This window comes from Apodemus sylvaticus, chromosome 1 (genome assembly GCF_947179515.1).
Source record: "Apodemus sylvaticus chromosome 1, mApoSyl1.1, whole genome shotgun sequence".
NCBI classification, from domain to species: domain Eukaryota; kingdom Metazoa; phylum Chordata; class Mammalia; order Rodentia; family Muridae; genus Apodemus; species Apodemus sylvaticus.
Genome location: NC_067472.1, coordinates 172,183,286 through 172,208,577, shown reverse-complemented (window position 1 = coordinate 172,208,577; position 25,292 = coordinate 172,183,286). Strand labels below are relative to the sequence as shown.

The following is a 25,292-nucleotide window of genomic DNA, read 5'->3' as shown; positions in this document are numbered from 1 at the left end:
ACCAGCAGTGGAGGAGTGTTCCTCTTTCTCCACACCCTCTCCAACACTTGCTGTCTCCTGAATTTTTAATCTTAGCCATTCTGACTGGTGTAAGGTGAAATCTTAGGGTTGTTTTGATTTGCATTTCTCTAATGACTAATGAAGTTGAGCATTTTTTAAGATGCTTCTCCGCCATCCGAAGTTCTTCAGGTGAGAATTCTTTGTTTAACTCTGTACCCCATTTTTTAATAGGGTTGTTCGGATTTCTGGAGTCTAACTTCTTGAGTTCTTTATATATATTGGATATTAGCCCTCTATCTGATGTAGGATTGGTGAAGATTTTTTTCCCAATTTCTTGGTTGCCGATTTGTCCTCTGGATGGTGCCCTTTGCCTTACAGAAACTTTGTAATTTTATGATGTCCCATTTGTCAATTCTTGCTCTTAAAGCATACGCTATTGGTGTTCTGTTCAGAAACTTTCTCCCTGTACCGATGTCCTCAAGGGTCTTCCCCAGTTTCTTTTCTAGTAGCTTCAGAGTGTCTGGCTTTATGTGGAGGTCCTTGATCCATTTGGATTTGAGCTTAGTACAAGGAGACAAGGATGGATCAATTCGCATTCTTCTGCATGCTGACCTCCAGTTGAACCAGCACCATTTGTTGAAAAGGCTATCTTTTTTCCATTGGATGTTTTCAGCCTCTTTGTCGAGGATCAAGTGGCCATAGTTGTGTGGGTTCATTTCTGGATCGTCAATCCTGTTCCATTGATCCTCCTGCCTGTCACTGTACCAATACCATGCAGTTTTTAACACTATTGCTCTGTAGTATTGCTTGAGGTCAGGGATACTGAATCCCCCAGATTTTCTTTTGTTGCTGAGAATAGTTTTAGCTATCCTGGGTTTTTTGTTGTTCCAGATGAATTTAAAAATTGCTCTTTCTAACTCTGTGAAGAATTGAGTTGGGATTTTGATGGGTATTGCATTGAATCTGTATATTGCCTTTGGCAAAATGGCCATTTTAACTATATTGATTCTACCGATCCATGAGCATGGGAGGTTTTCCCATTTTTTGAGGTCTTCTTCCATTTCCTTCTTCAGAGTCTTGAAGTTCTTGTCATACAGATCTTTCACATGTTTGGTAAGAGTCACCCCAAGATACTTTATACTGTTTGTGGCTATTGTGAAGGGGGTCATTTCCCTAATTTCTTTCTCAGCCTGCTTATCCTTTGAGTATAGGAAGGCCACTGATTTGCTTGAGTTGATTTTATAACCTGCCACTTTGCTGAAGTTGTTTATCAGCTGTAGGAGCTCACTAGTGGAGTTTTTTGGGTCACTTAGGTAGACGATCATGTCGTCTGCAAATAATGATAGTTTGACTTCCTCCTTTCCAATTTGTATCCCTTTGACCTCCTTATGTTGTCGAATTGCCCGAGCTAGTACCTCAAGTACAATATTGAAAAGATAAGGAGAAAGGGGGCAGCCTTGTTTGGTCCCTGATTTCAGTAGGATTGCTTCAAGTTTCTCTCCATTTAGTTTGATGCTGGCTACCGGTTTGCTGTATATTGCTTTTACTATGTTTAGGTATGGGCCTTGAATTCCTGTTCTCTCCAAGACTTTAAGCATGAAAGGATGCTGAATTTTGTCAAATGCTTTTTCAGCATCCAATGAAATGACCATGTGGTTTTGTTCTTTGAGTTTGTTTATGTAGTGGATTTTATTGATGGATTTCCGTATATTGAACCAACCCTGCATTCCCGGGATAAAGCCTACTTGATCATGGTGGATGATCGTTTTGATGTGTTCTTGGATTCGGTTGGCAAGAATTTTATTGAGTATTTTTGCATCGATGTTCATAAGGGAAATTGGTCTGAAGTTCTCTTTCTTTGTTGGATCTTTGTGTGGCTTTGGTATCAGCGTAATTGTGGCTTTGTAGAAGGAATTGGGTAGTGTTCCTTCTGTTTCTATTTTGTGGAATAGTTTGAAGAGTATTGGTGTTAACTCTTCTTTGAAGGTCTGGTAGAATTCTGCACTGAAGCCATCTGGTCCTGTGCTTTTTTTGGTTGGAAGACTTTCTATGACTCCTTCTATTTCTTTAGGCATTATGGGACTGTTTAGATGGTCTAGTTGGTCCTGATTTAATTTTGGTATTTGGTATCTGTCAAGGAAATTGTCCATTTCCTCCAGATTCTCCAGTTGTGTTGAGTACAGGCTCTTGTAGTAGGATCTGATGATTTTTTGGATTTCCTCAGTTTCCGTTGTTATATCTCCCTTTTCATTTCTAAGTTTGTTAATTTGGATACTTTCTCTGTGCCCTTTGGTCAGTCTGACTAAGGGTTTATCTATCTTGTTGATTTTCTCAAAGAACCAGCTCCTGGTTTTGTTGATTTTTTGTATGGTTCTCTTTGTTTCTACTTGATTGATTTCGGCCCTGAGTTTGATGATTTCCTGCCTTCTACTCCTCCTGGGTGAAATAGCTTCTTTTGTCCTAGGGCTTTCAGGTGTATCATTAAGCTGGTAATGTATGCTCTCTCCATTTTCTTTTTGGAGGCACTCGGGGCTATGAGTTTTCCTCTTAGCACTGCTTTCATTGTGTCCCATAGATTTGGGTATGTTGTGTTTTCATTTTCATTGTGTTCTAAAAAGTCTTTAATTTCTTTCTTTATTTCTTCCTTGACCAAGGTATCATTGAGTAGAGTATTGTTCAGTTTCCACGTGTATGTGGGCTTTCTGTTGTTTCTGTTGCTATTGAAGACCATCTGATCACTTTTACTCCATAGTGATCAGATAGGAGGCATGGGATTAGTTTGATCTTCTTATATTTGTTGAGGTCTGTCTTGTGACCAATTATATGGTCGATTTTGGAGAAGGTACCATGAGATGCTGAGAAAAAGGTATATTCTTTTGTTTTAGGATAGAATGTTCTATATATATCTGTTAAATCTAATTGTTCCAAAGCTTCAATTAGTTTTATTGTGTCCCTGTTTTTCCATCTAGAGTCAGGTTTTCTTGCTCACAACAGAACTGCTCTTGTCTACTGAGTTAATCACCTCAAGCACTTAATTATTTGAATCTGCAGGTACATTTTAAATGTGTATATTTGGAAATGGTGCTTGCTAATCTTAAGACCCAGTTTGTTTATGAGTCTTCAATGTGAGATGAATTCACTTGGGAAATGCCTCACTAGTGTGAGGGTCCCACCCCCATCCCATTCAACCTACCTGACAGAGGGGGCATGCACAGACCACCCCAAGTCTGTGATCTTCACCTTACCCCTGAGGCCCTGCAGGAGATTCTCTGGCTTGATGTCCCTGTGAATCATCTAGTTCTCATGGCAATAGGTCAAGGCATCTGAAAACTCCTCTATTATCTGTGTGAACCAAAGCGATCTGGTCAGGAGGAAACTTTCAGTTTTCCTGTGAGGTAGAATAGACATTATTAATGTTATGACTGCCATAGAATCTCATTTTTTTTACAATAATTTCAGCCTGGGCTATCTAGGAAGATTTCATCTATCTCAGAACAAAAAAAGAGATGAAGGCTAGCAAGATGTCTTGGTGTGTAAGAGGGCTTGCTGTACAAGCCTGGTGACCTGAGTTTCATCCCTGTAAGCCACACAAAGGTGAAAGGAGTACTCTCCAAGTTATCTCATGAAGCCTGTATGTGCATAATATGGCCTGCATGCTCCCCCATCCCACATCCTACCCTTATCCTCAAAATGGTAAATCAAGAAGAGATGGGAAGGGTATATTGGCAGCCTCAATCAGTAACAGCCACCATTTAGTACTTCCTTGCTCCCAGAGCTCCCCTCACCATGGCTGTACGCTGTTGGGTCAACTTCTGGTTTCTCTGAAGCTCATTATAGAGCTCACCTCCCTGAGCATATTCCATAATTAATTACATCCAACTATCATTGTGGATGTAGTTGTACAGGCGAAGGATATTTGGTGTCTGAAGGAGGAAGGAAGGCAGAGTCAAGGTAGGCAAGTTGGCACAGCAAACAGAGACATTTGTTGCCAAGCATGCTAACCTGAATTTCATTCCCAGACTCTGTATGTGAAAGGAAAGAACTAATTCCTGCAAGTAGTCCTCCACATGTGTGCTGTGACTCACATGTATCCCATGTTACACAACACCTTGTAACTTAAAATAAAATAAAAAAAATAGCTGATCAGTTCAAAACTTTAATCTCAGTACTCCAAAGGCAAATGCAGACAAATCTGGGAGTTCAACAGCAGCCTACCAGATCTACAGAGTGAATTCCATGAGAACCAGGGTTATACAGAGAAACCCCATCCCCAAAAAACCAAAACCAAAACTAAAATAAATAAACAAATAAGTATATATAAAATGAAAGTGATTACCTTTAAGGCAGAGTCTCACTGTGTAACCCTGACTGTTCTGGAATTCACCAGGTGGGCCTCAAATTCAGTGATGTACTTGTCTCAGTTTCCCAGGTGCTCAGGACAAATGAAAGACTTTTTAAAATAGGAGATGTGAATCATCTGAGGAGCAAAATGGGAGGTTGGCTTCTGATCTGCACATGTGTAGACACTTGAAACTGGTATGCTCCAAACCAGGAGTGGGGTCAGGGCAGCAAAAGGGAAGCAAGGTTTGGAAAAGGTCAGCTCTGAGTTCCATATATTCCACACTTACTGTAAGTGTGTCTGGATCTCCACTTCCCTGAGAATTTGTTCTCCAATCCCTCCTTCATTATCTCAGACTTGAAGAGGACTTTGAGGGCCAAAATGAAGTTGTAGGGAAGAACATGGAATAAAAAGGAAAAAGGGAGAAGGAGAAAAAGGACTGCAATGGAGGGAGAGATGAAGTGAGAGACCAGGGAAAGAAGACTGACGTGGGTTGAGAGAGGAGAAGAAAGAGAAGAGTAGAGAGAGAAGAGGAGTGGAAAAAGAGAGGAGAAGAGAGAGAGAGGAGGGAGAGGAGAGAGGAGGGAGAGAGGGAAAAGGATGGTGGGGCAGAGAGAGCGAAGGTTTCACTAAAGCTTTCACTGTGTGTGAGAACAAACACACACACACACACACACACACACATCTGCAGACCTCACTGACTTTTAACTATCCCCATACTGCTGCCTTTTCCTCCTCCTTGCAGAGATATCACATATGTGCCACCTTCTTGAGCTTGGTCTCGGCTTTCATATCTCTTACTTGTATGGGAAGCCCAAGCCACAGTGTTGACCCTCTTCCTTGAACTCTATAAAGAGGTGAGGACAAGTTGAAGTCCTGCTAGCTGCTCAGATCCTGGAAAATGGTAGGCAGCTAAAGCTCTGACTGTGGCCTCCCCAACCACCCAGAATGTCCCACCCACCCTAGGAAAGCTGTGACCCAGACATTGGTAATTTGCTAGCACAGATGCACTCAAGAGGTGTCCAGATTGAGCTTTGGCAGAGACTAGTAGGTACTAGCTGATAACCATTGGTTATCATTCTGATGTCATAGTCTTGGCCAATAGGCATGCCTGAGAAGGTAGAGCTTCCACGCTCCCAGAATACTTGGCTGGGATGTTAGGGGCAGGGCCAGAGTAGGACACTGGAAGCCTAAAATCTCTAGCAAGGTTGGTAGAATTAGCTGAGGTCAGCAGCTGGAGTGCTAGGTGTTCTTGCAGGTAGAAAAGATCATCAGTCAACCTGGAACACCCCGTTGTAAGAGACAGTAAATATGTGTCTCTTGTATCAAGTATGATAAAATTTATGTTCATTAGAATAAGGAATTAAAATCTTTAAAAAATCCTGCACATGCCTTTAATCTCAGCACTCAGGAGGCAATCAGCATCTCTGAGTTTGAGGCTAGCCTGATCTAAAAGAGTAATTCCAGCACAGCCAAATCTACACAGAGAAATCCTGTCTTGAAGAACAAACTATTGGGAAATGAAAACCCAAAACAATCCAAGCCAAGAAGGTTCTCTATTTGAATTAGGCAGCAAAACCTGACCAGTGGGGGACTACTGCAGACCAAAACTCAGCCACGGGATAACCAGGATTCTTTGGTCCAGGAAGGCATGGGTCTGCTGAACTGACACACAGACACTGAGGTTGTTTTTGGGTCTGAGTGTGTGTTTTGTCTTGAGGCTTGAGCCTTTAAGCATGAGGGTTTTACATTTGCATATCAAAAGATGTATCCAGTAAAGCAGGCCCAAGGAACAATTACTATAACCATTAGGCACAAAGTAGTATAAAAAAAAACAGGTAAAATGTTTTTTCCATGTAACAAATTTAGAAGCTTGAACACAGGCAACGACAATTTTCTTGATATAAACTTTTAAAGATATTTTATAGGACATTTTTGTCAAACTCCCAGAGTCTAAATGAGTCTTCGTGAGTATTAAGTATGAACTGAATCCTGAATCACACCTGGATAAGTTAAGAATACTGTTTTGGCCAAAGGAACTGCATCCTGAACCATACTTAGATAAGTTAAGAATGTTGTTTTAGCCAAAGACTCCCTAGGTGGGGTCTTTAAGACAAAAACAGTTCTTCACAAGCTTCCATTGAGGCAAATCACACCTAGATGAGTTAAGAATGTTGTTTTGGCCAAAGACTCCCAAGGTGGGGTGTGCAAGTATCTTTAACAGATCTTTCTATCCAGGTGAGCCTGGGTGGAGACAGCCTGTCTGCTTAACAAACAAAGTCAACTGTTAATGGTGGAATAGGATTAACTTGTCTGCAGATGTCCCTGAGGTACACAATTCAGTTGCAAATTAGCAACTTAAAAGACAGACCACCAGGCCTCTGTGGTTGGGAAGGTAGTCTTGAGCTTTGCACCAACTCAAATGTAAATTCTTATTAATTTGCCCAACACCCACTTGTTTGGAATGGACATTCTATGAGGTTCTTCAAATGTAAATATCTTCTAATCTGAGCCTATTGCCCAAATCCTCCCATCCTTCAAGGACATAGTATGAGGGTTGAATAACAAAAGGAATCTGTAATTTTAGGGTTCCTGGAAATTCTACTGCCTGCTATTAATGCTTCTTATACCATATATGGAGCCCTACTTCATATATATCCTGTTGGGAGGTAAGTATAATTACATAAACGACTGGAGCAAAGTGTTGCATAATTTTATGGCTAGTGTGTCTTACTACAAGATGGATTCTTTTATACCTTAATTTGCTTGGCTTTTCTTAGTTTCAGCTACTAGGAAGGAGGAGAGTTTAGAAGTAAAGTAAATTGCCAAGTGAGATTTTTGGCTTCTGAATAGCGTGTTCTGGAGGGCCCTAGGAGACATTTCTCACCTCAGTCTGTAAAATTTTGTTTTACAGATTTCAATTGGGCCATTGTGGCAGGGGACAGCAACACGTATGTGGGAGCTGACTGCTTTTGGGGACATTCATAAGTAGATGACAACAGCCTATTGTTCTCAGGCCTTTACAGAGTGATCAGGGCCACAGAACTTGGGAGTTGAACTTTGACCCGACACCAGAATATCACATAAAGAATTTAAGCCTGAAACCATAAACATCTGTGCCAAGTTAAAGTTCCATATTCCCACACATCAGGATTTGGCAGATCCAGCACGGCATGGTTCCTGCCTCTGAGACAAGACTAGTAGACACTCCTGGTCAACTAACTAGACTGTCTTCCTTGTTAACTAATATTAATGATGCCATGCTAATCAGAGACTGCACCATTCTGGGAGGGGAGAAGGTGGAGCTAATGTCTTCTCAAAATGGCAAATTCTGGAACCTTCAGGGCATCTCTTAAGGCTCTTAAATATAGTATTGGAGCCTCCTGGCCCAGAAATGGTAGTGGTGGATGCACAGAATAGAACTGTGTTGATGACTTTGAAGTCTGAGGGTCTCAGTGCTTTCTAGCTTTCTTAACTGTACTGAAATCTGGTGAAACTTCTGAAGAGTCCCCAAAACTTTCTTGCCCTTTCTGAGGGTAAAAGACTACTGGGTTAGGTTTATAACACCCATAGCCTAACAGGGGAGTGTTAAGCAATGTGACCTTTATTCTATCTCAGCAGGAACTGCTGGGCTCTAACCTTCAGCCTGCTAGTCAGAAGTCTTAGGAAGAAAAAGGGATAGTTAGAGAAGTGGTTATTGTTTATTACTAAGTTGTAAAAAGTTTCCTATGAAAGCTATCTAAGAGGGAAAAGCAGAAAGATCCCAAGTGGATAAAGGGAAATATTCTTCTAGGTGGGGAAAGGTAAGGAGATACGGAAAGAGAGAGACAGAGAGACAGGGTGACAGAGAGAGACTTTCTCATTTGTCTTCAGTTTTTAAACATGTTTCTGAATACAGGATCACATGTTACGAAGTTCTTCACAAGTTCACACAAAAATCATATTATAAATTGAAATAAAAGTTACAAAAGAGAATGTTTACATGCACATCCTTTGGGAGTTATTATCTAGCTAAACATTCATCACCTGTCTGAGCTCTAAGTGCCATCGAAAGTTTAACTGACTGGTGTGAGGTGAAATCTCAGGGTTGTTTTGATTTGCATTTCTCTAATGGCTAAAGATGCTGAACGTTTCTTAAGGTGCATCTCTGACATTCAAAGTTCTTCAGGTGAAAATTCTTTGTTTAGCCCCGTACCCCATTTGTAATAGACTCTCTAGAGTCTACCTTTTTGAGTTCTTTATATATATATTGGATATAAGCCCTCTGTCAGATGTAGGATTGGTGAATATACTTTCCCAATTTGTTGTTTGCCGTTTTGTCCTTTTGACAGTGTCCTTTGCCTTACAAAAACTTTGTAATTTTATGAGGTCCCATTTGTCAGTTCTTGATCTTAGAGTATAAGCTATTGGTGTTCTCTTCCAGAACTTTTCCCCTGTGCTGATATACTCCAGGTTCTTCTCCACCTCTTTTCTTGGCCACATATCAGGACAGAATGGTACAGATTGCTACAATTACCCAGGAGCTCAACCATCTGAACTACTATGACTCCCACAATGTCAACACACTGTGCTAGAAGATCTGGGACCAGTGGGATAAATGGGGCTCTTGACACACAGGCACAAGGAAGCTTTAGAAAAAAAAAAAACAGAGAAACAGTGTCCAGGCAGTCTTAGCATAGGCCTTTAATCCCAGCAATTAGGAAGCAGAGACAGATAGATTCCTGAGATCAAGGCCAGCCTAGCCTCCAGTAGGAGTTCTGGGACAGCCAGGGCTGTCAGGGCTGACAGAGAAATCGTGTTTTGAGAAAAAAAAGAAAGAAAGAAAGAAAGAAAGAAAGAAAGAAAGAAAGAAAGAAAGAAAGAAAGAAAGAAAGAAAGAAAGAAAGAAAAAGTTTAAGACCTTTAACCAGCTACATTTGGAGTATGCCAAGTGGGCCACACCCTTCAACAACTGGATGGAGAGTGCCATGGAAGACCTGCAGGACTTGTTCCTTGTCCATACCATCGAGGAGATTGAAGGCCTGATCTCAGACCATGACCAGTTCAAGACCACTCTGTCAGATGCTGACAGGGAGTGTGAGGCCATCCTGGCCATCCAAAAGGACGCCCAAAGGATTTCTGAGAGCAATCACATCAAGTTGTTAGGCAGCATCCCCTACACCACCTTTACCCCAAATCATTAACTCCAAGTGGGAGAAGGTGTAGCAAAAGGTGTCAAATGGGGGCCATGAACTCCTGGAGGAGCAGAGCAAGCAGCAATCCAATGAGCACCTTTGCTGACAATTTGCAGCCAAGCCAATAAGGTCGGGCCCTGGATCCAGACCAAGAGGGAGGACATTGGGTGCATGAACGGGACTCTGGAAGACCAGCTGTGTCAAATGAAGCAGAATGAGTGCAGCATTTGGATTACAAGCCCACTCTGGACCTGCTGGAGTAGTGGCAACATCTCATCCAGGAGGCCCTCATCTTTGAGAACAAGCACACAAACTACACAATGGAGCATATCCATGTGGGCTGAGAGCAGCTGCTCACCACCATTGCCTGCACCATCAACAAGGTGGAAAACGAGATCCTCACCGGAGATGTCAAGGGTATCAGGCAGGAACAGATGCAGGAGTTCCTGATACCCTTTCAAGCACTTTGACAAGTACCATGGTGGGGTACTGGGCCCTGAGGAATTCAAGGCCTGCCTCATCAACCTGGTCTACAATGTGGAGAATGACTGACATGGTAACACTGAGTTCAACAGAATCATGAGTGTGTTCGACCCAAACCATAGTGGCCTTGTGAATTTCCAAACCTTCAGTGACTTCATGTTGATGGAGAACAGAGACACACACTCAGGTCATTTCCCCCTTCAAGGTCCTAGAAGGGGACAAGAACTTCATCACTGCTGAGGAAATGTGGAGAGTGCTGCCTCCACACACACATCAGGCTGTGTAATGCATCACCCACATGGTGCCCTACCAGGGCCCTAAAGCTGCTCCTGGCACCATTGACTACAAGTCCTTCTCCACAGCCCTCTATAGGGACAGCAACCTGTGAGCCCTCAGCCACCCTGAACAAAGACTACCTTGGCCTCCCAGATTGTTTGTGGAAACTTACCTCCACCTTGACTCTGTATCTTTGCAAAGAACTCCTTATGGTAATTCTAGGGAGTCAGGCAAGGAGGGGCTATGCAGATCTCTCTTTCCCCGTCCTGTAGGGGAGGGATGCTTGGCCATCAGCTTTTCTGGTCTGCTAAATATATATATATTGTGTTGTGGTTTTTTAGCCTATATGGAAGACACAATGGACCCCTGTGCCCCAGAGATACCTTTCTAAACCCAGGTCCCCTCTGTCCCTTAGGCCCCTTCAAAGCCTCTCACATCCAGGCCAAAGCTCCTAGAGCCTTGTCCAGGAACCACTTGCCCTGAGAAGTCCAGCATACAGTACCTCTCTCCCCTGGACTAGGTTCTAGTGGCTCCTTCCACCTCCCTGCCTCTGTGTGATCACCAGGATCAGAGTACCTGCAGTTAGCCCCAGCCTACCTGGCCTTGTTTCATCTGGCTTCTTGTAGCCGCCCGTGGCCACATGCGAACCGGGGACCTGGAAGAGAATTCTGGGGATGAACGGGAAGGGGACGAAAGAGAGATGAGTCAAGACAACAGTTGCCGATAGAGACTGACTTTACTATTATTTAGCCAATATGTATAGTCTTTAGAAAACCACCCTACCCCCCAAATGGCCGCGAATTCCTTGGATCTTCTTCTCAGCTGGTTGCCTGCATCCAGTCAAGCAGGTTTCTGCTGGTCTCCAGGTGAGACTGCCCTGAGGCAGCCCTTGGTAGTTAAGGTGAAAGTGGCTGTATTGTTCCCAACTGAACAAGGGCCGGAGATAACACCAGGGGAAGGGTGGAGGCTGCAGGCCAGTAATGTGGCAGCTTGAATATGCCAAAGACAACACCAGCAGAAGGGTGGAGGCTGACCACCATGAAGGTCACAGCTAAGTGCTGTGAGGGAAGGGACAGCTTATGAGTCTTAGTTGTTCTAAGGACATATGAATGGAACAGAAACAATCAAACAAACAAAAAATCATTTAAAAAAAGAGGAAGAAAACACTTTAAAAATTATAAAAAATTTCAAACTTCCAGAGAATTGCTATTTACTTTAACTTATGGATTTGTTAGATAAATATAAATCCATCTAGCTGATTATCTCTGCCACCTCTTTCACTCTCACAATGAAGACATAGCTGATTGAATGTGCTTTCTAGCCCCCTGGGAAAATCCTCTGATTTTCACCTTGTGGAGGTCAGCAGGGGTCTCTTGGAACCCCCTGTGGTGGAGGTCTTTTGCTGCCCTGCCTGCCTGGTCATTAATGGGTTTCTCTCAACCCACCCCCTTGAATTTATTCTGATTGATGTTTATTTTCTTGGTTTCTGGACAAACTACCCTCTGGGGATGGGAGAATAAAACATGTAGCATTTTTAAAAAGAAAAAAATTAAAACAAAAGTTTACCATTTTATTGTTATATTTTTTGAGTCCCATTTATCAGGGTGGTGATTCTCCTAGAAGTTCAAATATTTATGAGATCCTTTTTGTTAAATCTTGATCATAGAACACAAGCCATTGGTGATCTGTTCAGGAAATTTTCCCGTGCCCATATGTTCAAAGCTCTCCCACACTTCCTCTACCCTTAGGTTCAGTGTATGTGGTTTTATGTGGAGGTCCTTGATATACTTGAACTTGATATTTCTACAAGAATATGGGAATGGATAGATGTACATTTTTCTACATAATTACATCCAGTTGAACCAGCATCAAAATGATGTCTGTTTCCCACTGGATGGTTTTAGTTCCTTTGTCAAATATCAAGGGACCACAGGTATGTGGGTTCATTTCTTGGTCTTCAATTCTTTTCCACTAATCTTCCTGACTCTCTCTGTACCATATATTTCTGACCACTATTTCTTGGGAATACAGCTTGATATCAGAACTCCTAGAAGTTTTCTTATTGTTGGGTAGTTTTTGCTATCCTGTGCTTTTGTTATTCCAAATGAATTTGCAAATTCCTCTTTCTAACTCTATAAAGAATTGATTTGTAATTTTGATGGGAATTGAATTTAATCAGTAGATTGCTTTCAGCAAGATGACCATTTTTACTCTATTAATCCTGCCAATCCATGAGCATGGACAATCTTTCCATCTTCTCAGATCTTTGTTAATTTCTTTCTTCCAAGACTTGAAGTTTTTGTCATACAGATGTTTCACTTGCTTGGTTAGAGTCACACCAAGCTATGTAATGTTATTTGTGACTATTGTGAGGTGTGTAGTTTCCCTAATTTCTTTCTCAGCCTGCTAATCCTTTGAGTAGAGGAAGGCTACTGATTTCTTTGAGTTAATTTTAAATCTAGACACTTAGCTGGAGTTATTTTTCAGCTTTAGGAGTTCTCTGGTAGAATATTTGGGGTCATTTAAGTATATGATAATATCATAAGCAAATAGTAATATTTTGACTTCTTCCTTTTCAATTTGTATCCTTTGACCTACTTTTGTTTTCTCCTTGCTCGAGCTAGAATTTCAAGTACTCTATTGAATAGATAGGGAGAGAGTGGACAGCCTTGTGTAGTCTCTGATTTTAGTGGGATTGATTTAAGTTTCTCTCCATTTAGTTTGATATTGGCTACTGGTTTACTGTATGTTGTTTGAAAGATAGTTTAAAATGTGTTTTGTTAAGTTTATTTTTTTTAAATGACTGATAAGTTTAGCAGAAGGGTTAAAATAGACTGGTTTTTAGAAAGGACTACTAAATTAGTTCATCCTAGATAAGTCCTAATTTCAAAATGAAGAAAGGAAATATATTATTTTGGGCAGATGATTTTACATTTGCTCCAACAAGAAGGAAAAGCTATATCTTCCATCCAAATTATTTAAAAAATAAGACTTGACCATGGAAGATCCCCTGAAGCACCTAGCTACAAACAAAAAGAGGAGATTGGCAAGAAAAAAAGCAGGTAATATATGTGCTGATCCTTCAACATGCAAACACCTCTCAGAGTAGATAAGACATTAAAATACATGTCTTTGCATAGGCAATAGTTTGTTGGCTACAATATCCTCAAGACTTTTAATGCCACTCTTTTAGGTCCTATAAATAAAAATTGATATTATAATCTGAAATAATTCAAACTAAGTTTACAAGAAAGTAAACACCTTACATCTGTTCAGACCAAAAGTATAAAATCACAGTTAATTGATCTGTGCATGTGGCATATTTCATGCAAATGTCTTATAGAATTATGCATGGAAGGTTTGTACAGTGCAGAATTGAGGACTAGCAAGCCATTCCTGACAGGGGTCACCCTTGAGGATGCTGGGAGGACCTGCTCTTCCAGCTCCCTGCCTGATCATTCCTATTTGATCCTGGCTCCAGAGACTAGCTTCAAAAACAACTTCAGAAATGGATGATAATTCCTAGTGACATTGGTTCATATGGAATCTCAGAAGGAAAAAAAAAACCAGTGTAAAATGTTCTCTTAATGCAACATGCACATCATGACTGAAGTGTTCAGTCAAGACTTCAGTTATGTATTGTCACATCAAATTCCTTTTTTTTTTGGTAACACCAAATTCTACATGCAAAGGCATAACCTGCCAGTGACTTCTCATGTTTACAAACTTTTGCTGTGCAAATCTTGCTCCCTAATTTAAAACTATTGGTTAAATAAAATTGGCTAGAACCTATTACTAGGGGGATTAGAGGTAGGTAGGTTTGGAGTGACCTGGTTGGAGGAAGAGAAATCAGAGTGAAAAGAAGGAAGAATGAGAGAGGAGGCATCGGTGAGGGGAGAGGAACCATTAGCATGGGGTCAGGAGAAACAGGGAGTTACTGGCTTACAACACCTGAGAAGTAGCAAACCCAGCAGCTAAAAGAATAGGTTAAGGGTTACCCTCAATGATTGTCAATGTCAAATAAACTAGCCGTAGCCTGAGTGTCATTTATTTGTAAGATAGTCTCAGATAAGCTTGCATTGCATGTATTACAGTGTGTGGACACTTGCACTCTGGTATGCATGTTGCATTAAGAGGACACCTCACAGGGGTCTATTGTCTCCTTCCTCTATGTGAGTTCCAGAGATTAGACCCAGGTAGCCAAGTTCAGCTACAAGTGCCTTCACTGCAACTCATTTGGGTTTAAAAATATCTCTGTATGTGCTATTGTGTGAATGTAAATATGCAAATTTAACAAGTGCAATAATCAGAAAAAAAGAAAATGTAGTTTGAAGAATGTATGATGCCCATAGAAAGAACTCAGGTCATGAGGTTTAGAAACAATACTATTTCACCACTAACACAATTCTCTACCATTCATTTGTAGTTCTGAGGAAGGGTTAGGAACAAATGTTTGGTGCTCAGAATAAATTAACATAATCCAAAAGTGAAAATATAATTGTAGTGTTTCATTTTCAAATTTATTATTTAAGTTTTTCGTACTTCCTCTATCCTTGCATGAAAATATGCTTACAATCTGAAAAAAAGACAATAGTTAACGTATGCAATGTGTCAACTAATATTTTTAACAGCATTGATATAGCACAGTGTGATATGCTGTTATGTGCAAGATCGATAACCTGACCTTGATTAAAATACAATGATGACCAAATGTGATCCAACAAAGTTGTCCTCTGGTTTCCATGAATGTGCAATGGTTATGAATCCAAAATCCTCATTAAGAACTCTCTCTCTCTCTCTCTCTCTCTCCCTCTCTCTCAAATACACACACACACACACACACACACACACACACACACACACACAAAGTAACTAAAAACAAATATAAAAAGTGACAATCCACAAGTTGCATGTTGTATCTTCATTGGGTAAGTACAATTTAGTTGCTCTATTCTTTTCTCTTTGCAGATGACACACTGAGGCTGAACCCCTACCAGTCTCTCTTGAGGATAATATATAGTTCAGTCAGATTTGTGGTAATTTCTCATGTGACAGTGGTATGTGGATGATTGGCGGAAGCTACGGCTACAAAGGGAACAGGCATAAGGCTTTTCTCCTGTGTAAATCCTCTCATGAGCCTTCAGGTTCGTCTTGTGGCTGAAGGACCTTTTGCATGTGCTGCATATGAAAGGCTTCTCTGGCTTGTGTATGACCTCATGAATTCGGAGGTCAGAGACTCGTTTGAATATTTTTCCACAGATGTCACAGGACAATGCCCTCTTATTCAGGTGAGTTCTCTGGTGGGATGAAAGGTGACAGGCATATTTGAAACTTCTAGGACATTCTTCACACTTGTAGTGTTTGCAATCTCTATGGTATATCTCTTGATGACTTCCACATGGTGAGTTTGGCTCATGATTCTGAGAAAGGACAGGCTCTGAGGTAGGAGACTCTGGTCTGGAGAGGAACCCAGGTAAGTCCCTAGGACCTTCTTCAGGAAAAGATTCTCCAAGTGACTCTTGCAGGCATGTGGAGTTTCCTTGATTTGTTCTTGTATAATCCTGAATTACCTCACAAGAAGCATCTCCTATATCAGGATCAGAAGGATAAACTCTTTGGTTACTGAAAAAGGAGTCCATCTTGTTACTGGGAATATTATCACCATTATTTTCTTGACTAGCATTACTGGAAGAATTATTCCAATCTTTCCTGTCTACAGAGTTGGCTGTTCTGAATAAATCCATTGATTCTGGCTCCATGGAGACATCAACAGCAGTAGGAGCACCCAGGAACGTTACATGATGACTGGAGTTGCCTTGACTTGCTCTTCCTGTACCCTGAGAGAACTGTAAAAACACACATCTCTCTTCCTGCTCAGGGTCCTGTTCTTTCTGGATAATAAGAAGGGAGTTCATTTCATTTCCAGTACAGTTATCACCAGTGTTTACTTCAGGAAAATTCCAAGAAGAATCACATTCATTTTCACTGCTTTCTTCGCCTTTGGAGAGAAGACAATCTATGAAAATATAACCAAAAACTGATCCCCCCAGACCATGCCTCTTCTGTCCAGTTCACCTACTAACCTGTGGTCAACAATATATCTTGTGTAATGTCAACTGGCATCCTTGCATTACTTGGTGTTGGCCTTGTGGCTGATTGCTGCTGTTTTAAAAGCTTGATGACTTCTTTTAATGACATGTTTTCAGAAAAGAGGCCTTCCTGTCCTTGCATGGAGACATGGACCTGTAAAGAAAGCCAGGTTCCCTTATCCATGATTTTGTGGATTGCAGACCCCTACTGACAACCTGCTAGTACAGGAAGACTGGGCTAACAATCAGCTCATTTGTCTTCCCTTTATGTCTAATGATGCTTTCTTGGCACTCACAAATTCTGAATTCTAAAGTCCGTATAGATACTGTCTTTTCAAATGTTGAGTCACCGTCCTTAGAGAAACACAAAGTTATGTTCCTGTGAGCTCAGCCCATCTTTAACTGGTCAACACATTGAAGGAGGATAAGCCTTCCTTAAAGCATCCATCAGTGTTTCCAGATTGAGCTAACTTTTACCTGAGTTTTTTTAAGTGTTTTATCTCAAAGAGGCACAAACACATGCTCTCAGGAACATGACTGGAAATTATGGGAGCAGTGTACTTGGTATTTTCAATCATGAAATTTTAAACTTAGAATAAAACTCAAAGGGTAAATACAGTATAATTAACTTGCAAGATGTGGTCAAAATGTTTAACACAGTGCTTGAGAAACAGATGGAGGGTAATTCCTCTGATTCCAAGGCCAAGGAGGATTACATAAGGAAAGCACTGAAAATCACAAATACAGGCAAGCAAGTAACAAACAAATGAACCAAACAGCTAAACCAATAGAAATCTAAACAGCATACATAATTAAATCTATACTAAGTCTATCCAAATTTGAATAATTGGACTGAAGCACCCTTATTCATTGAGGAAAATTTTTTTTGTTTTTTTTTCTTCTGATTTTTTTTTTTTGAGACAGGGTTTCTCTGTGTAGCTTTGGGGGTCTTGGAACTCATTCTGTAGACCAGGCTAGCCTCAAACACATAAATCCACCTGTCTCTGTCTCAAAAGTACTGAGATTAAAGGCATGTCTCCCAAGTACTGGGATTAAAGGCATGAATCCCAATTACTGGGATTAAAGGCATGCCTTCCACGTGCTGGGATTAAAGGCTCACATTTGCCCAGCTCATGGAGGAAATTCTTCTGGGTATCATATTGTTCTGTATATATGTAACAGCTATATGTACATATTGTACCTTTGCCATTTTGAAAACTCAGTTTTCTAGACAGAGTATTGTTTGATACACAGTAGCCAATTTGGGAATCCATCTAGTCAAGTTGATTCCAAGGTTTTGACACAGTTCCAGGGACTACAGAGTAGTGCCGTAAATGTTCTTTTAAGTGTAGGGGACAGAATCAAACACAATCCTCATGAATACAAAGTAAGTTCCTCCATGAACAAGGTGTGTCTTACACAATTTATCTCCTCTACGTCCGTAATGTCTTCCCCAGGTCAATTCTTTAGTCTGTCTGCTGACATGTAAATAGACTAGATTTAATTATGCCCATCAAACCTGATTGATAAACTCCTTTCTGCTGTACTCATGGTAATTTGTGGCAATAATATTTCTTCAGTGTATTTTTGTTTGGGAATATTATCTCATTTGTAAAAACAAGACAAACCAAAAACACCTCGTTTTCACCAAACCCTAATGATCCTGCCTTTCCTTCCCAGCTAAGCCACCCAGGTGCTCACCATGACAGGAGGTTTCAAGCACTCATCAGTCAGACTCTCCATGAATTGTCTCATGTCTCTGCCACTGGATTTCCACTTCTCTTCCAAAGCAAACTTGTCCTTACAAAGCCCAGTAAGGAGAAACTGCTTCAAGACCAGTTGAGAAATCATCTGCTCCTTGCTCTGCTTTTCTGGCTGCAGCCATGAGGTGAACATCTCCCAGAGACATTGTAGCTCCTGCTTTGCCCAGCAGTGATTGCTGTCTGGGGAAATGTTGAGTGGAGCACTTGGTGAGTTATAGATGTCTTCAGCCCACTGCACACCAGAACTATGAGTTGGAATAAACTCTAAATTGTCTGTCTGAAGGTCCTTTGCTTGTGTCCCATGCTGAGAGGGTCCTCCAAACGGTGAAGCCATTGTAGTGAAAATGATCAGAAAAGTTCAACTATGGCAGTGTAGTATCTGTTGTGTGACTTTAGAAATAATGCTAACAGTCGATGGATGTAGTGTAAAAGCTCTGAATTTAAAAAAAAATGAAGAAAGAAACAATTAATGTTAAGAATAAGAAACAATACCAGTTGAGATTTTTGTCCCAGATGGTTTTATCAGTTCCAGACAGTAAATATTTCATTATACTCCTGCAAACATGCTGGCTGTAAAGAGGAAATGGACAAAATACCTGAAAAGAAGTAGAAAAAATGTGACTCAATAGCAAAATGTCCTGTGTCTTGATGGACAGACCTGTCATGAGATCATTAGAACACGGCAATGCTATCTGTCCCCCCTTTGGAAAATGTGGAGTTATTTTGCCCTTCCTCAAATTTTAAGTTTCACCCTGGTGTCTCATTCTAAAATACCAGAGAATAATACTTTCATAAAAAATTAAAATGAATCAGCAGTAATATTGAATTCACTGAGAAACAAATGAATATCCATGCTCATACCTAACCAACATAGAGCTTCCTTGAGAGTTTACAAAAATAAACCACTTGATCAGCAAAGCATCCAAAAGACAATTCTCAACTACTGAGACCTACCAATAATTGTACTGAAGACTCTCCCAAATCCACAAATAATAATACACATTCTTTGCTGGTGTCCCGTGCTGAAAGCATGTACTCCAACATACTCCAGACCACTAAGATGTGAAGCCTACCTATTCCTCAGCATTACCTTTTTCTCCAGTGAACTTCAAGGGTGATTCCAGGAAGCCCTGGCCGGCAGTGTGCAGCTCTGCCTTGGCTCTGCTTCATCTGAGGTTCTGTTAGAATTGGTTTCCTTTTATAGTGCCTGGCTTCAGTGAGCCAGTTACTGGTGATGGTTGATTGGACAACTTGATTCAAGCCGAACTCCTGTGCCTGGGTGGGGCAGTTTACCATCTTATGCATAGTACCTAATGTAATAGAAGCAGAGTTAGGAGAGTCCTTAGTCCCAGCACTGACTGTTAGCCCAGGATATCCAAGGTCAGTCTGACTAACGGGAACAGTTAATTCCAAAATAGGGCATCAAAAATACAAGCAAACAAACAAAATAGGGGAAAGACAGCTTTTCCTGCTGGTTGAATCACATAAGGAATCCTAACTCAGCCCTAGCTTTGTTTCACTATATTCCCGAAATCAGAGGTCCTATATCAGAGTTTTGTTGAACTTCAGTACAAAACTAGAAACTTAATTGCCATCAGCTATTCCAAATAGTCTGGAAACTTAGTGATTATAACTTCTAAAATCTGAATTCTTTTAAGTTCAAAAAACCAAAAATGTTGAATGTTTATACCTCAAGTTGCCCTTTGCCTTAAGGAAAAAATTGGCACATTACAAAGAAAGTACTACATATTCTCCAAATACATTATCCATTTGATACAACAAGGATTGACTTAACTATGATTTATTGTAATTGCTATTGGGGATGTTTCGTATATTAATAAATTAATGCAATACTAACAGGAAGAGGGATTCAGATGAAAGTGTTTTTTCTTGAAAACAAACATTTTACTGTTGTTTACTATTTTCTCCTGCATGTATATTTCAAAAGACACAGTTCAATTTAGCAATTAGATTACTTGAAGGAGTTTAGTGGCTTTAATCCCTTCCACACCCTTAATCTGGGGTCAGAAAACAGGCTGGAGATTTTCTATTAGTGTAAGGCCAACCTGGATTTCAAATATCGTTAAACAATAGCCAGGCTTACAAAGGTATCCCAAAAACAAGCTAAACCACCATGACCAACACAAGCACCACCACCACCAACACTGCCCAGAACAACAACAAAAATATGCTAAAAGTAGTAAGGCTGTCCTGGAATCCCTACCAATTTGAAGGCAGATGTCATGATTTATATCTGTGTTGTTTTGTTGTTGTTGTTGGAAAGAATCCACAATCCTTACTTTCCCATATAAAAGAATCCCAATCTAGCTGTTTTATTTACAAACTCCTGCCCACTTAGGGCTGATTTTGAGGTACTCTAACTTATTCCCCAACAATCAAGTCTCTTGTAACTTGCTGTTTCTCTATTCTAAGCCTTCATATTCCATCCTTTCTGTGGCAGCCTCCTCCAATTAATTCTCCTTCCTTCTTTATCTTTCTCTACCAGTAATAGCTTCATTCAATCCTCAAGGCCCACATTTCTCCCTCAAATTAGCAATCATAGCAAGTTGCTTTTTTGACAAATTAAATTGGGTAGCAATGATCAAATAACATCATTTCTCTTCAGTGGCACATTTGTCCTAGTCAAACTCATTGATTCCACAACAACTCTCTCTTCTACCTGTTTGACCTCATCTCTGGTTTCATAGACCATACCTATGTTTTCTTGCATTTAAATATGTATGAACATTGTGATTCACATCCTTGTATGAGACAGAATGTTCTTCAAGTCTGCCTGGGATCTCAGAGTCTGAAACACTAACCAAAGTACATATACAAGCTAGACCTAGGCCACTCTGCACATATGTATCAAATCATTAGATTGTTCTTCACATGTGTTTCAAGCAACTGTAATAGGGGCTATACAAAAAATGTTGCCTACATTTGGGAAATGTTCTTACTGGGCTGTCTTGACTGGACTCAGTGGGACAGGAAGCACCTAGCCTTGCAGAGATGTGGATATCCAGGGACTATCCACATCTTCAGGGACTCCTTCTCATAGAAGAGGACAAGAGATAGAAGAAGGCTTTGAGAAGAGGGTGGCTAGAAGGAAGCAATGAGCTGGATGTAAAATGAGCAATTAAAAAACAATTAAAGTAGAAAAATGAAAATTTTAACATACACACTCAAATCATTTTAAGTCCATCAGGTTACTGCAAATTTGAATATTTCATTTCCCTTCACAGATTGACAAAATTCTGCTGTGTGTTGATACCATACATTTGTAGTGGCCATTCCTTGTTGCCAACATGACTATATCTGGAATGAAATACAACCCGGAATTGGAAGGCTCACCTGTGATCCTAATTTGGAGGCTGAGAGATATGAGTTTCTTCCTTGGATCTTGGCATGGAGATCTTCAGGTAGAGTGGCTGTAAATTCCAGAATGATTAATGTACCAATGTACCGGAGTTCAAGGTCATCTGGGATAAAGCAAGTCCCAGTTCCAGGCATGGTGGAACACACCTTTAATCTGGGCCACACTTTCTGCTGGGGACCATCTGGGATAAAGCAAATCCCAGTTCCAGGCATGGTGGTACACACCTTTAATCTGGGCCACACTTTCTGCTGGGGACATACATAAGGACAATTGCAGAAAGAAGATTCCCTCTCCTCTTCTTTGCCTGCTTGCCTTGTGGGACTGAGCAACTGCTAGATCCTTGAATTTCCATTCCCATCTGCTGCTGACCATTGTTTGGAGTTCAATTACACACTGTAAGTCACCAACAAATCCTCCTACTCTAATGATACTACTATATAGATACTACCTATAAGTTCTATGACTCCAAAGAATCCTGACTAATAGAGAAGTTGCTACCAGGAGTAGTGCTAGAGGCAGAGAAGTATATGGATGAATCATTTTTTTATATAATTTTTTATTTTCAATATTCTTTGTTTACATTCAAAATTATTTTCCCTTTTCTGGTTCCCTGCTCCCCATAAGTTACCTAAGCCCTCCTCCCTCTGCCCATTCTCCTATCAACTTCCTCCTACTTCTCTGTCCTGGTATTCCTCTATAATGTTGGAACAAGCATTTTCAGGACCAGGACTTCTCTTTCCTCCTTCTTGGGAGTCATTTGATATGTGAATTGTGTCTTGTATATTCAGAGTTTCTGAGCTAATATCCACTTATCAGTGACTGTATTCCACGTGTGTTCTTTGTGATTGAGTTACCTCACTTAGGAGGATATTTTCCAGATTCAATCATTTGCCTAAGAATTTCATGAATTCATTGTTTTTAATTGCTGGGTAGTATCCCATTGTGTAAATATACTACATTTTCTGTATCCGTTCCTCCATTGAGGGACATCTGGGTTCTTTCCAGCTTCTGGCTATTACAAATAGGGCTGCTCTGAACATAGTGGAGCATGTGTCCTTATTTTGTCCTGGGGAATTCTCTGGGTATATGCCCAGAAGGGGTACTGCAGGGTCCTCTGGAAGTGTTATGCCAAACTTTCTGAGGAACAGCCAGATTGATTTCCAGAGTGATTGTAGCAACTTGCATTCCCACCCGCAGTGGAGGAGTGTTCCTCTTTCTCCATATTGTGCAATGTAATAGATAAATACGGATCTATTTTCATTTTTCTACATACAGACTGCCACTTAGGCCAGCACCATCTAGTGGTCCTCAGTACTTCAGTCCTGTTTCCCCTCCCCCCATACCTGATCATGTGCTCTACTTCCCCTCCTTGTCCCCTCTCCCACCCAAGCCACTCCTTCCCTCTGACCCCTCCCCCACCATGATTGCTTTCTTTTCCCTCCCTAGTGGAATTGAGGCATCCACACTTGGGCCCTTCAGCTACTTCTCCCACTTGCAAGAGAGCTTCACACTTTAATGAAGAAAAGGATGTTGGGGCACAAAGGTCCTTGTACCCTCAGATCACCTGGGAATCTAGGACGCTTGTATGTACAGAGGCCTGCACTCAATGAAGAAAGTAAAATACCTGCATTCAACCTAAAAGGCTGGAAGAGGATTTTCTTAATGACCCAGTGACCTTTTTGCTCTCCGTGTAGTCAGACCTCACATAACTTTTGCTACAGAGGCATACCTTACCAAATTCTCCAAAATGACTGTCTTAAAACTCTTTCCTTCCTAAGCTGTTACCAATCATTAGGGGAGATGTCACGTGTCCTTTATGGCCTGATGACATCTCTGGTATTAGTCAGAAACCACATTAGATTCCAGGCATTTTATCTATAGAACCTACCATCATAGTCACATGTATTCATGTACTTTGTAAAAGGGTTTCTATGTAGCCACATATTAAGCTTTATTGTGGTTTTGGAATTGAACTGATTGAACTGAGTTTTGCCATAGTACTTTTTTCCAAATTGTATTATGTTCTAAATATGCTGACAATGAACCACGTGATATTTCACTCCCTGAATTCTGATCCAGGTTGACAAAGTCAGTCTGCACCTACATTTCATTCTCATGTCTTAGTGTGGTTCACTTTCCTGTCTCATATCTGCAGGGCCTACTTAACCCAACTCTGGCCCCGGTGACCTAGAACACCTTGGATGAGAAACATTATCAAGAATAGAAAACTTGGGGTGGAAAATACCTCAAAGGTTTAGAGAATTGAAATTTCTTCTAGAGCACCCAGGTTTCTTCATTCCCAGTATATAAGGCCACATATTACTATGTGTAACTCCAGCTTCAGGAATTCTTACAACATCGCCTGGTCTTCCTGGCCAACAGTCATGAGTGGAGTACAAAGATGCCCATGTAGGCAAACACTCATACACAAAATATAATGAGTAAATTTATTTTTGTAAAAAAAATATATATAGACAACTTACACCATAAAACTTATTTCTCAAGCTGGGTATGGTAGAGTATTTCTTTAATCCCAGCACTGAGGGCCAAGAGGCAGAAAGATAACTGTGAGTTTCAGAAAGGTGTTCCATAGTACATACACACACACACACACACACATACACACACACACACACACACACATACACACACTATGGAAAATAAGAACAAATGTAAACCACATAGAAAAAAAAGGAGCATTGAAGAATTGCAACTACACGTTCCATCTAAAGGTCATTTCATGTGTTTGCCATCCATGCCCATGAGATCAATTTCAAAAATGAATATTGCTAAGGATGGTAGCACATGCTATTAATTCCAGGACTTTGGAAGCAAATTCATATCCTTGAATTTGAGGCCATGCTGGCCTACATAGTCCCTTCCATAGTACAAATCCATCTCAAATGGAATTAAGTTATTTAAGTAAATATTGTTCCAGTACCTAAAACCAGGAGCAACCATTGAAGTATACTATCAAATTTTATTTTACAACCTGGCCAAACTTTCAGTCTCTTCTGAATTAGAATGAAGAAATATTCCTGATTAAATGCAGGGGAGCCTGTTTATATTCTAACTCAAGACTGAAGTACGGAGCAAATGATTACAAAAACAGACATTTTTGCATTTAATAATTGAGTTAACTATCAACCAGTTTACAGAACATACCATGAAACAGTGGCGAGAAAGTATGATGTGTAAATCACAAGATTACTGAGAATGAACAAGTCTATTATGGTTGACTTTTAACTTGGAACACAAGAAATGAAAAATGCCATAGGGAACTATCTATGGATAGACAGTTTAATAGTTTTAACAGGAAAAGACATAAAAAGTGTCACCTAGCCCTTAACATCTATAATTCCCTTTATTGGGTCTCTTTGAGAGCTCTAGATTTCCTTCATCTATTAAGTACACTAAAATGTATAACACATATTGAATCTGTAACAGATAGCACTGTATATTTAATCCTGTGCCTTTGGAGCATCATTCACACTGTGACAGTCTTCTACAGGACAGAGAGCCTAGAAGTAAATTGATGTTGATCTGGGTAGAAGTTGTCTTAGTTAGGGTTTCCATTGCTGTGAAGAGACACAATGGTGAATGCAATCTTTTTAAAAGAACAAGATTTAATAGGAACTGCCTTACACTTTCAGAACTTCAGTCGATTATCACCATGGGGGAAGCAAGGTAGTGTCCAGGCAGACATGGTGGTGGAGGAGCCAAAAGTTCTACATCTTAATTCACAGCAAGTGAGAAGAAGACTGTCTTTTGCAGCCATAATAATAGCAT

At 40.5% G+C, this 25,292-nt stretch overlaps 2 protein-coding genes across 6 annotated transcripts in view; one reads left to right on the top strand and one right to left on the bottom strand.

Annotated features, from left to right (window-relative positions):
- LOC127670429 (zinc finger protein 431-like) overlaps positions 1 to 25,292 on the top strand; it is a 296,871-nt gene that overhangs the window by 77,590 nt on the left and 193,989 nt on the right. The window lies entirely within an intron of this gene.
- LOC127670454 (zinc finger and SCAN domain containing protein 4C-like) lies at positions 15,294 to 18,523 on the bottom strand. Its single transcript, XM_052164920.1, has 3 exons — positions 18,063 to 18,523; positions 16,356 to 16,515; positions 15,294 to 16,270 (listed from the first exon to the last, which is right to left on the bottom strand). The coding sequence occupies exons 1-3, from the start codon at positions 18,456 to 18,458 to the stop codon at positions 15,294 to 15,296; spliced, it is 1,533 nt and encodes a 510-aa protein (XP_052020880.1). The 5' UTR covers positions 18,459 to 18,523.